The 13,267-nt window shown below is 38.2% G+C and overlaps 2 protein-coding genes across 2 annotated transcripts; one reads left to right on the plus strand and one right to left on the minus strand.

Moving 5' to 3' along the window:
- The first annotated feature begins 957 nt into the window (after positions 1–957).
- Positions 958–3,057, plus strand: LOC103426443 (U-box domain-containing protein 4-like). Its single transcript, XM_008364533.4, has 2 exons — positions 958–2,252; positions 2,671–3,057. Exons 1-2 carry the CDS (start codon positions 1,272–1,274, stop codon positions 2,746–2,748), a joined length of 1,059 nt encoding a protein of 352 aa, XP_008362755.1. The 5' UTR covers positions 958–1,271; the 3' UTR covers positions 2,749–3,057.
- An 8,446-nt stretch (positions 3,058–11,503) lies between these two features.
- On the minus strand, positions 11,504–13,041 carry LOC103426434 (strigolactone esterase RMS3-like). Its single transcript, XM_008364526.4, has 2 exons — positions 12,383–13,041; positions 11,504–12,265 (listed from the first exon to the last, which is right to left on the minus strand). The coding sequence occupies exons 1-2, from the start codon at positions 12,754–12,756 to the stop codon at positions 11,836–11,838; spliced, it is 804 nt and encodes a 267-aa protein (XP_008362748.1). The 5' UTR covers positions 12,757–13,041; the 3' UTR covers positions 11,504–11,835.
- Between the last annotated feature and the right edge of the window lie 226 nt (positions 13,042–13,267).

Raw genomic sequence — 13,267 nt, forward strand, 5'->3', positions numbered from 1 at the left:
GATTGAACCAGAAATGAAACAGGTTGGAGTCAATTTTAAAATGTATCATTAGGTAATTATTTACTATTAACGGTTTACGTATCAGAGTATTAATGAAGTCAAAGATACGCATACCAAAGGCATTTTAGGATGTCACACACTTTTGTACCATTATCTAAAAACAAAAAACCTAATAAAGATCGGCAAGAAAAATGCGAGGGGGATTATTTTTTACTCTATATTTTGTAAATCATGTGATTTACAGTTGATTGTGAGATTATTTATAACCATCAATTGTTACATCGCGTAGATTATAAAATATAGTCTAAAACCTAATTTTCCTATAAATTTTTTTAGATATTTATTAGGTTAATTGTTCATATCACCCCCTATTTACAATTATATTCGACGGAATAAAGGAACATATTAGTACCATATGAAAAAAATTAAGAATAATATTAGCTAAATTAATTTTTCAGATCACATTTAAAAATTGATTATGTAACTTTTTTTTTTGAACAAAAGATATTATATACATTAAGGAAGATGAAGTGGACTTAGTCTTACAATGAGCTAGCAATAATGTGGTTCAAATTCGTATTTGGCGAGAATCGAACTTAAAACCTATCAGTTACAAATAAAGAGTAATATCATTAGATTATGGTGATGTAAATACGTTATATGATTTACAAAATATAATCTAAATTAATGTTACGGTGTGACGTACTATGCCATTTCCTATTTTATTTCATTGAAAATAGATTCTTTTCGGATCTCTTTCATCTAAACCCTCAAATCAAGTGATCCAAATTCTTGAAATTTGATCTAACAGTTAAAATTATTATAACTTTTAAAAGAACATAATATTTGTAATCATTTGATTAAATTTTAAGAATCCAGATCATTTAATCCACAGTCTCAGAAGGACCTCTTCCTATTTCATTTGTTAAGACCAAGCTTGGAAAACTTTCATCGAATAGCGAACCTTCCATGCACGCGTTAAAAGCGACCCTTCGAACGTGTTCTCCTCGCCCCCAACTCCGACTGCGATCTCTCAATAAAGGAGCACGTGTCTGCGCGACCCCCAAGGCCTTCCTCCACGTCTTACCCTTCACATCCTTCTTTTATATCCACGCCTCCATCTCCTCCTTACTTTTCAAAAACCAGAGCCCCCAACCCACGAAATCCGAATCAAACCCGAAACTTCGCCAAATAACAAATTTCGCCGATTCGGATTAGTTTTTCGGTGACGATTTGATGCGTTGAGGGCTGAGAATTTCGGAATTTCAGATATGGCGATGGAAAATCCTCCGAATTTCAAATATATGGGGAGGAACTTCAGTGATATGAGTAACGGCGACAACTCTTCTGCTTTCAGCGAGTGTAACAGCGACCGATCCGAAGAGTTTCCGACGACGTCGTCTCAGGGCCGGCGGCTTCTGATTGCCTGCGCTTCCGACAACTCCGATGATCTGATTCAACAGCTCGTGGCCGTCCTCGAAGACGGTTCGATTGAGGAGCAGAAGCAGGCGGCGATGGAGATCAGGCTCCTCGCCAAGAACAAGTCCGAAAATCGGCTCAAAATCGCCCGAAACGGCGCGATTAAGCCGTTGATTTCGCTCCTATCGTCGACCGATCTCCAGCTCCAGGAGTACGGTGTCACCGCGATACTCAACCTTTCGCTGTGCGACGAGAACAAGGACCTCATCGCTTCATCGGGAGCGATCAAGCCGCTTGTCCGGTCGCTCAAGACGGGGACCGCCACGGCGAAAGAGAACGCCGCCTGCGCTCTGCTCCGCCTCTCGCAAATCGAAGAGAACAAAGTCGCAATTGGACGGTCGGGTGCGATTCCGCTGCTGGTGAACCTTCTGGAGTACGGTGGTTTTCGCGGGAAGAAGGACGCGTCGACGGCTCTGTACTCGCTCTGCTCAGTCAAAGAGAACAAGATTAGAGCCGTACAATCGGGAATCATGAAGCCGCTGGTGGAATTGATGGCGGACTTCGGTTCGAACATGGTGGACAAGTCGGCGTACGTGCTGAGCGTCCTCGTATCGGTATCGGAGGCCCGCGCGGCGTTGGTGGAGGAAGGCGGGATTCCGGTGCTGGTGGAGATCATAGAGGTGGGGTCGCAGCGGCAGAAGGAGATATCGGTTGCGATATTGTTGCAGATTTGCGAGAACAGTGGAGTCCACCGTAATATGGTGGCCCGCGAAGGAGCGATTCCTCCCCTCGTCGCTTTGTCTCAGTCCGGCACCAATCGCGCCAAGCAAAAGGTGAGCATTTTCCGGCACAAAAAAAACAGTCAACATTTTCCTTCCTTTTTTTTCTCGGGTCCAATCGGTCCGTGGGCAACAACCACCGAGTCCCTCGCTGACGTGGCGTGGGCTTTTTGAAAATATTCCTCAATTTAATGGGTTTTTCTGTCTTGTGGTGTGGGCCACGTGGCATATTCTTTTCCGATTTATACTTCTTCGCTGAAAAATAAAATGCGAAATGCAAAATCCCACTTCCCCTTCCCCACAATTATGCTGATAATTTATGCCATCAGACCATGGGTAGGATCGTCAATTCGTCGTGGATTATTTCTCAGCCACTAAATTCTTTTGTCGCTTTTATTATATTTTAAATAATTGGGTGTCTGATGGTTGAGTGGTTTTTTGATTGTCGTTTTGTTTGTCTTTATGGGAACAGGCGGAGACATTGACAGAGCTTCTCCGGCAACCGAGATCCGGCAAAGTCGCTGCACGAGCGTCCGACGTGTCATTATGATTCGCCTCCACGTCAACACCGTGGGCCCACCACCTTGCTAATCTCCCCGATGTAACAATTGCCGGTTGCCATGTAAGATGTAATCAAACAGTGAAAGAGTAACAGAAGAGAGAAGAAAAAACAAGGCCAGAAAAAAGAAAAAAAGGGAAGAAAAATCGAAAACTTGTAAGTATCTGTGTTACGAGAGGATTTGTAAAGCTTGTGATAAATGTGTTGAATTGAGCTGAGTTTGGTTTGCCTTTTTGGAGCTTATCTTTCTTTGTATTAAAAAAAAAAATTGAAAGAAATGTGTCTCTTGGCCTACCACTAGTGAACACTGTGTTTCTCAATAGTGCATTTTGTGTGTTATTTTATCGGTTAATATGGCAAATGTGGGAGTTGAGGAGAGAGAAAAGAATATAGGAAAAACAAGTACGTTCTACTTCCCACTAAACAAAGCAAAACGAATGCGCTCTTTATTAGGGTTTTAGGTTCGATTATTATTAATGGTAATTTAGTATTAAATTATTATAATGGGCTCGTTTAACAAAAAAAATTATTATAATGGACTCATGAGAAAGAGATATAGGAAAGTGAGAGAATGATATTCTTTTCTTTCTATTCGACTCTAACATGACCAACGTAAACCATCGGATCAATGACATCTGTCACAATCCTATACAAACTAACTTATAAGTTGTTATACCATTATCATCCCCCGCAAGCTCATGATACGCATGAGAATGGAGCAATGATAGTCAAATTCTGATAAACGAACTGAAGTTGCAAAAATCCCTGTTGAACACTTTCTCTAACAAAGTGACAATCTACTTCGATGTGTTTAGCTTTAGAGTGTGACATAGGATTGGTAGCTAAAGCCATAGCAGACAGTGTAAACGTAGAGGCAGAGGGAATCGAAATTGTAAATCTTTAAGTAGTTGAGTAATCCAAACCAATTCTAGTTGTAGTAGCCATAGCTTGATATTCCGCTTCAGGAAATGATTTAGAAACAGTATGTTGTTTCTTTGATGCCCAGGAAATAGGACTAGACCCCAGCATAACAACAAAACTTGTAGTAGGTCACCAATCGTTGTAACTTAACTCAAACACTGTATAGTATAGTTTAATATATCGTTGTACTGTATTAACTAGAAAAAAAAGGGAGAAAAAAAGGATGATGAATCGAGTGGAGAGGAAAAAAGCAGTATGAACTCTAGAAGGGTCGCCGGTGGGAGTGGGATATTGCTTTAAGAAATCAACTAATCAAGTGTTTTTTGGTGTTTGATTTTTTATAAACCACGAGATTCGCGTGCATGAGAACGACGATGAGGAAATGAAAGTTATGTCGCAACTGTGGTTAGGAAACTACACTGACACTGCCCAAATGTTTGGGTTTTGTCCACCTTGGTCCTTGAGACTTTATTTTCTTCCAAGTTAGGCCTTCAACTTTTACATGTTTGTAACGGACCACTCGAGCAAAGTTTCTCATTAACATTTGCAACGGACTTGTTGCCACCACTTCTAGCGATTGGATGTCATTCATGTTTTGAAAACTCAATTCAAAGACATTATTTGCATTCGCCACATTCCACTTATACTGTTGTTACGCTAATGTCACTTAGGAACAATCTTCTTTACAAATGATTTGAGTTTGGATTGTTTTTTTATTTTTCCAAAAAGAAAAATCAAGTCTCCTGGTAAGATCCAATCTCAAAGCGAAAGGGCTTACAAGGGGTGCAACACATTTGTGTTAAAAACGATGCTTAGCTACTTAAGGATGAGTAAGAACTCCTACTCAAAACTCTTCGTGTTCAACTTACAAAGTTTTGTGCTTATGATCATAACTGTTCATATTATGAATCACTTTATAAAGATCATCCATGCAAAAAATAAATTAAAACTAAGTTTAGTCAATTTATTGTAGCAAATATATAGACGGTTTATAATGCTTTTACTAATTCCATTCATCTGTTTATATACAGTTCGATGACTAAATGATCTTATTTTAGTTGATTTTTTGCATAAGCAATTTTATAAAGTGATTTATAATATAAACGGTATGATCATAAAAACAAAGTTCTATATATGATTTGGGAACAAATAGTTTGGAGTAGGAGCTTTACTTATCCTTTGAGTAACTAAGTATTATTTTTTTCTTAACATAATGTCTTCAACGTGCTTGACACGTGACCGCTTTTGTCATATATGTAAGAACCAAAATGGGAATCAAAGAGTTGAGGGGCAAGTTTGCAAGGAATCTCTTTATTTATCCTAAAGTTGAGGGACGCAAACTGTAATTAGACCTACAATTAACCTTTAATTTCGGAGCCTATTCAAATGCAATCCAAGTGCTCGCCACGTGTGCGAGTTTCTGTTAATATAGCGGTTGGTCGTTTGGTCTCATCACATGGGTCTCAGTTATGGGTCCCATCCATGACGGCTAAGTGCTAACAGCTTTGAGAAAGTAAGGGTTAACTTTTGAATTATTGACACGTTGTTTGGAATATGAATATTAATTAAAGGTTTCGTGATTTTCCATTTCTTAATTTCTACTTTAGGGCTTGACAAATAGATTGAAATTTGAGAGATAATTGAGCCGGGCTTCTAGGGTTAGGGTTTGTGAGATTCATATGCAGCATGCAGTCCCCATCGCATTCGCATGCATGTCACGATCCATGTTACAAGTTTATAGATAGTTTTCTCTTTTCTTTTCTTTTTCAAAATTATAGATTGTTATTTCAACGATTAGTAGATGATTTGTCAAGAAAAGATAGCGATATATCATCAATTTGAAGAAAAGTTAACTATACGAATATACAACGATTATTATATGTTGTTTGGTCTTTAAAATATGGGGCAAACTTGTGGTGTCATTTTTTTCTACTCAACTTTTGACACATGTTTTTTGTAAGGCTCACTACGTAATATATTTTAAGGATCTGAACCGTCTATCTTGTAGAATATCATTCATAATCATCCTTACAAAAAAAACAGACAAATCCAAAAAACATTCATTTGTAGTGAAAGAAATAGATGAATACAATTCTACAAAGAAACCCTAAACTCTTAATCAAAGGATTATATGATTTCAGATTTGAGTGATTTTTGGTACATAATCTTTGAGGAAGGACCTAAAAGATAGACGGTTTGCATCGTTAAAATACATTATGGGATGGGCTCTATAAAAACGTGTGTAAAAAATTATGCAAAAAAAGTGATGTCATAAATCGGCACCATAAATATGTACATGTATATGTGTGTGTGTGTGTGTGTGTGTGTGTAGGATCCGATCAAGGGACAATCATTTTGATAAATATTTTTACACATCTTTGTAGCTTTAGATTTTATAACATTCAACGGTCTTAATTAAGAGAGATGTGGAAACTTTTATACATTAAATGACTTGGATGATGATGTGGAATAGAACTAATAATAAAAACAAAGAGAATTTTTTTTAATTAAAAAAAAAACCCGAAGAAGGAACGAAAATGGCATGTTTGGATGCAAGTGTAGAAGCACGACCATCCCAATTGCTTCTTCCAACCTCAAAACTTCGACTTCCTATCACTCACACCATCAAACTCAGCGATGTTAAAGCAGGGGGTAGCAATAATGTTTTGAGATTGCAAAAAGGGGGAAAATGACATTCTGTGTTTGCATCAAACTCTAACTCTAGATCCGGATGAAAATTCGATCAAATATAAATCATGTGGGGTTGAAACCAATGATGCTGCCAAATGCTTGCCTATGCTTTTGCTAACCATTTTTAGTCCTTTTTCTTATGTTTTGGGTTCTTGATCAATTCTAATGTTGGGTTTAAGGTTTGATTTTAATAAAAAGATCAAATGGTAGCTTATAATATTTTGTTTCAATCGAATCGAATAAGCGAGTGGTGAAATTTGCTGGAATTTTCTCTCCCTTCTCATGTTCTTTCTGCTTGATATTTTTTGTTGTTGTTATAATTAGGGTTCATTGTTCAATAAAAGGAAAGAAGAGTTTTCATCTGGAAGTTGCAGATCTCATCAGCAAAGAAGGAGATGGATTTTTCATGTTTTTGTTTTTCTATTTTTATTTTTTTTAACCCGGATATTTCAAAGTTTGATTGTTATTTGATATATCTTTTTAACTTAAAGTAGTGTTTTCCTTATTAGCTATAATCCACATCATGATCAAGTCATTTAATGTTTAAAAGTCTCCAAATTCCTCTTAATCAAGACCGTTAGATGTTATAAGATCTAAATGCTACAAAGGAGTGTAAAATTTTTTGTCCCTTGATCCTAAGGCCTCGTTTGGCAGCTCGGACTGTACTGACTATTTCAGTCGGATAGGATAATCTGTCACCGGACTATACTGACTAAATTAATCGGGTGTTTGGTGCAGTATCGTACTAATGATCGTATTATTTATAATCTGTTTGTTACCGTATCGGATAAGAGATTGGATTGTATTATTTTTACCAAAAAAAGTGATGACTAATGAAAAAAAGGAAATTTTTTTTATAAAAATTCACAACAACCAAATGCATCAAATTAAATAAAAATAATCTTAATATTGCATTTTCTATTTGTCCTTTATTTAAATCAAATTATAAAAAAAAATATATCCTTTCTTCCCCAGATCTTCTCCACTGCACAGGATTCCCCAGGATTCACCACACCAAATGGGATGGACAATAGAATCAACATAGACCCTATACCCAATAGCATGAGACTTCTTCCCAAATGTTCTATGCATGTGAGATTGCTCCCTAATCTCTCGCATTTCTTTCCATGAGGAGTCAACCCAATTCCAACGGTGCTGCGGCGATGTTAGGCAGTAGGTGAATGCAGGCGGTGCTCCAACGACGTGGGTTTCAGTTGGATCTAGTTCAAATCCAGGATCGATGGCACGCGAACCCGTGCGGGTCCCGCGACGAGGAACTACAGAGGAGGGCGATGGCCGCAACGAGGAACTGAAGAGAAGGGCGAATGGTATGGAGTGCAAAAGGAAGAAGAAGAAGAACCTGGGATTGACGATGGCAATGGAAGTGAGTTTGCAGAACGATGCGAGAGAGCCAGTTCGATAGAGCGAGGACACCGACCCGACTAACTAATACATAGGTTTCTGGAAGGATAAATAAGCGGGCATACACCGGATAAAAGATGTGGGCCCAGTTTAAGTTATACGAGTACTATTTAGTATATAGTTGCACCAAACACCCGGCTCCGTATAAGTATCCTATCTGATTTCTTATACGGGCTGTCAAACAAGGCCTAAGTGTCATATGTGAATGAATATTTGTGTATGAAAATTTGAAGTACCAACAACCAGCTAATTAAAACTATTAATTATAAGGATTTCAGAAGGAATACGTTATATCTAACGTATTAGAACCCATCAATCGACTTTTGAGACATGATGAGAGTCATTCTGAACAATTAAAATTCCTACTTCTGCTAAAAAAATAATTGAAAAATGAACCAATAATAATAGGGGTGGTAAATTTCTTACTTCTCATTTTTCTTCTTATTCACTTCTTTTATTTATGTATATCCACTGTTTCTCTTTTTTAATTAGGTAACTCTGCAGATTATAAAGAATGATCGCGAAGGGACAAAGGGGAAGTGCAAAAATCATTTCACAAATCAAAAACCTCTTCTCACCCGTTGGTGTTGACATCAACTCTGTGTGTATGTTTCTTTCTCTATCCCTTTTAGGTCATTTCTCTCAAGTCATGTCTATTTGATTTGACTTGTAAACACGAAAAATACCAAGATAGAGAGGAAAGCGAACAAAAGAAGATCAACACGGAATAAGAAGACTAGGCAGTCGAGAAGGGGGATGTCGTTGTTGGTAATGCATGCATGCAAGTTATTGATCTTCAATTTATCGAAAATATTTTGGTATCTAAAAGAAGATGAACAAACAATGCATGCAAGTTATTGATCTTCAATTTATTGAAAATATTTTGGTGTCTAAAAGAAGATGAACAAACAATACGATAGACTACCCGAAACTACTAAAAGATTGCACAAATAGTAAATTATGTCCATCCTTCAATAGAAACACTCGTGTTGAAGTGAAGAGTGTAAAGTTCCACTCCAAAAATCTAGCGAAATTGAATTATTGATTTTTCGTATAAAGCTCTACACCTATCGAACTACACATGTGATTAAATTTAAAATAAATATTAATGTTGATTAGTAGCGAGTCGTTAGATTCACTTTGAAATCTTAACAACTTGGAGACATAATGTTTAGGATTTTGTATGTTGAGGTATTCATTTATCGTCGGCAACTTTCTTAAATTCGGACAAAAGGCCAATTCTAACTATTGTCCTAACCTTTCTTGATGTGTCCAAATTTTAGTCAACGCACTTGATTATATGTACCTACTTTTGGTGAAGGTTTGAAACATAGAAGAAATTATTTATTTTGTCGGGAACATGGTCCAGTTCACTAAGTTTACAATATCAGTGATTAGATATTTGAAAGAAAAAAAAAATCTAATCAATTGTATTATGACATTTGATGTGCCAAACATCTTGCAAACTTGATCTAAAACATGAACTCAAAGAGAAGCCAACTTGTCCCATTACATCACCATTTGTTTGCACATTCGTTTCCTTGTGACGAAGAAGCTTTCACATCACTTCACCGAGTCGTCCATATCCATGCTGCCTAACTAATCATAATTTCCAATTTTGTTTTCATACCCAAAAATAATTAAGTTGGACCAACATTTTGAGAAAATTGGGTGTAAGTTTTTTGTTTTTGTTTTTTTTTTTTGGTGGTTTATCTGTTTGCACCAATGGGTTCATGGGTGATGGGTGGTTCGAAACTGACTAGGTCTTGCTGGAGTCATCCGGGGGTGTGAAGATATAGACCGTCTACTTTGCTATTTCTACCCAACCACTCTTTAAACATTGGGGTCAAATGACACTCTGATAAGAATTTTTTTAATGTGCTAGGAATATAAGTACATACGCAATATGTCATTATATGAGTATATGAACACTTAAAAAAAAAAAAATTCTTTTACTTGGATAATAACACATGACGTTACACGCCACGTCTTGGACACCATTACAAATTCTCTCCACTTTTGGCACCCAATTTTGACCACATAAAAGCTCCAGCTTATAAGATCATAATTAACTTGTGTTTTATTCTGTTTTCGACAAGTTGATCTGTATTAGTAGATGTTAATCATGATTAGTAGGTTAATTAGTTGACTTTGGTTACTCCTCTAAGCTTCCCATCAACTTTGCACACACAAATTACATCCTTCAATTGTCAAATGCTTAATCAAATTTGATGTGCGGGGGTAAAAAAAAAAAAAAATTGGTTAAAGCAGTGAAATATTTTTAAATTTTGGGCAGGCGACCATCTAATTTTCCGATATTATTTTATGTTGCAATAGTTTCAGATACAAAGTCAACTTATTTTTATTGACAAATAAACAAAATGGTGTTTTTTTTAACAAACGATATTATCTATATTAACGGAGAGGGTGTGAGCTTAGTCTCACAATGATCTAGCAATAATGTGATTCAAATTTGCCTTTGAATCAAACCTAAGACCTCTCACTTACAAGTATAGAGGAATGCTACTAGATTGTAATACTAAGTGACATAAAAAAAATGGTGTTACATCTTAAGTAATTGAAAAATCAGTTTTTTAATATGCAAACCAACAATTTTCATTATTGAAATATATTGGTTAGATTAATTCCATGTATTGACCATATTTTTTTGGTCGTGCTGTCACACACTCATTTTTACTTCTCAGACATCCTTCTCAATTTTTAAACGTCCGATTGGTTGAATTGAAGGAGATCATTGTCCAATCCCAAATGCCCCCAAAATGAAATGGGAACCAATTTTCACACATCCTTTTGAGCTTATCATACACCCCTGTTATTTAAAATCATTGAGGGAATAAATCAAACGAAGCACCGTTGAAAGTATGTGATGCTAAAAAGAATGTGTATCTATCGTTTTCTAAGGAAAAAAAGAAAAGAAAAAATAATTAGTTGGGTGGAGACTTTGGTAAACGGTAAACCCAACAGGCTAACGCAACAATTAGAAGGCTTTCACAACCACAGCCCATGGACTGAGTTAATTGGTCTCTGGAAACTCCAAGACTGGGCTCTGACTACAAGTGATGCTCTTAACATGAAAAATTACAAATAAAAGCCCAAAAGGAAAAACTAGCCTAAGAATATTAACGGGGAATGAACAAGATAGGTTGCAATATTATTTAGATACAAGAAATATTGGGAGAGTAGAAATGAATTCGGAACATCGAGTGTAAGAATGAATGATCTTAAGCCGCTAAGCTACAAGTCCCCCGCAATGAAATTGTGTTCTTTCTTCCTATTATTAGTTTCATTGGAATGAATTTTGTATATGAAGAACAAATAAGCGCAATTCAGTACTAATCATATCATCTTCTCTATAGCTCCATTCAATCTTGTGAGGACTTGCTTCACATATAGTGGAGTTGCCAGTCAGTAGATTTGTGTTTACGAGAAAAAAAATATGGTGATGGATAACCTTACTCATAATCTCTTGTTATCATGTATAACTTAGATAGATCGATCTAATTACTTATTGTATCAATATTTCACTTGTCTTTGTTCTTCTTATACAAAATGAAATTAGGGAAATGAGAAAACCTTAGAATTTCAAGTGCATAACCACGAGTTACAAATTTTTCTCGCAATTTATTACTCTCAATCATGTCGACATATTTCTGTTAACCAATCATATTCCTCAAAATGAAACACAATCATATTTTGGAACAAGGAGAGTATATTTTTAAAAGTGAAAAGGAAAAAAGTGGATATTAGAAGTCGAGTACAATTGCAGAATTAAAGCAAAGATTCCAACCCAAAGAAGAAAAATTGTAAAGCACAAGAACAATGGAAGAAGAAAAGGAGGAGGAGGAGGAGGATTGGGCCATTGCCAATTGACAAAAGAAGGCTACGTCATCACGTCACATTCACGTGGAGATTCTTATCCTTCCAAAACTAGTTTCGCTCCAAATGGACTAATGTCACAGGTATTGGACCACGTGTCGCCATCTCCATGCTTATTGCTAAATTACCTCCCTCTCTTGACCCCGCCTACGGGGCAAGGGCGTGGCGAAGCTTCCGAGCCAGCAAACCCGGGGCGCTCAGATGGGGCAAGTGCCCTTCCGTCTCCAGAATCACCACTGTGTTCCGACCGCCCAGGTGGTCCCTCAGGTAGTTCGCCACCGACGCCGGCACGGACACGTCCTTCGCCGTCTGGATTATCCAGCACGGCACTCGGACCAGCCCCAAAACCCCCCTCAAATCGCTGTTGAAGACGGCCCGAGACACGAAAAGCGAGATGTCGGGTCGCATGTTGAACAGGGTGCGGCTGAATTCTCGGACCGCTGTCGGGACGTCGGCCCCAACGGCCAGAGGCGCGAAGCCGTGGACCCATGCCTCGTAATTGGCCTCCATTGCCGAAAACACCTTCTCAATCTCCTCCTGCTCGAATCCTCCATGGTAATCTCGATCGTTCAGAAACCTAAATAAAAAAAATTAAACAGTTGGGTTCTTCAGTTCGGATGAAACATCCAATTGGGTAATAAACAATTTGAAGAAATTTCTAGCTTTTGAGAAAATGTGCGAATTTTAATTTTACCTCGGGGAAGCGCCGATGAGTACGAGCTTGGAGAAGAGTTCGGGGCGGCGGATGGAGGCGAGGATGCCGATCATGGCGGAGACGGAGTGGCCAACATAGGCGCAGCGGTTGACGCCGAGGGCGTCGAGAATGTTGAGGAGGTCGTCAACGTAGGCGTCGAGGGTGGTGTAGCGGCGGAAGTCGAAGTAGTCCGGGTTGACGCTGCCGGCGCAGACGAGGTCGTAGAGAATGACGCGGTAGTATGGCGTGAAGTACTGGAGAATGCGCTGCCAGGCGGACTGGTCGGTGCCAAAGCCGTGGGCGAAGACGACGTACTTATCGCCGGAGCCAACGACGCGGACGTTGAGAGCGTTGAGGATGGTGGTGCTGACCATGTTTGACTGTTAATTTTTGGGGGAGGATTGAAGTCAATGGGAATTAGGTGGAGAGTGGCGAGTGGATTGTGGAGGAGTGTTGTGGTATTTATATTGGTAAGGGAGTATCAAAATCTTTGTTTGGAGGGAAGACGATTGGCAGCATTTTGTTGGTTTGGGTGAGAATTGTGATGGAGATTGTGACAGGTTTGTTTTTTTTTGTGTTGTGGAGCTTTGCGTTTTATGCAGGAGTGACTGGTGAACATAGGACAAAAGATTTCTATCATGTGTGATAAGGCTTGGAGTGTGATGGTTCTCTCACTTAGTTGGCATTATAAAGAGGTGGCTCGTGTGATTTAGATGAGAGAAATGGGTTAAGGTGGCTTGGCTATAGAGATTTCGGTTAGAAGATGTGATCATGAGACGGAAGCTCAAGTCAAATGGAATAGAGGAAAACCTAAGAATACTTGGAGTTAACGGAAGATTTGACACATAACAGAGTGCAGTGGCGTTCTATGATTTATATAGCAAA

This window comes from Malus domestica, chromosome 08, assembly GCF_042453785.1.
Source record: "Malus domestica chromosome 08, GDT2T_hap1".
NCBI classification, from domain to species: Eukaryota; Viridiplantae; Streptophyta; class Magnoliopsida; order Rosales; family Rosaceae; genus Malus; species Malus domestica.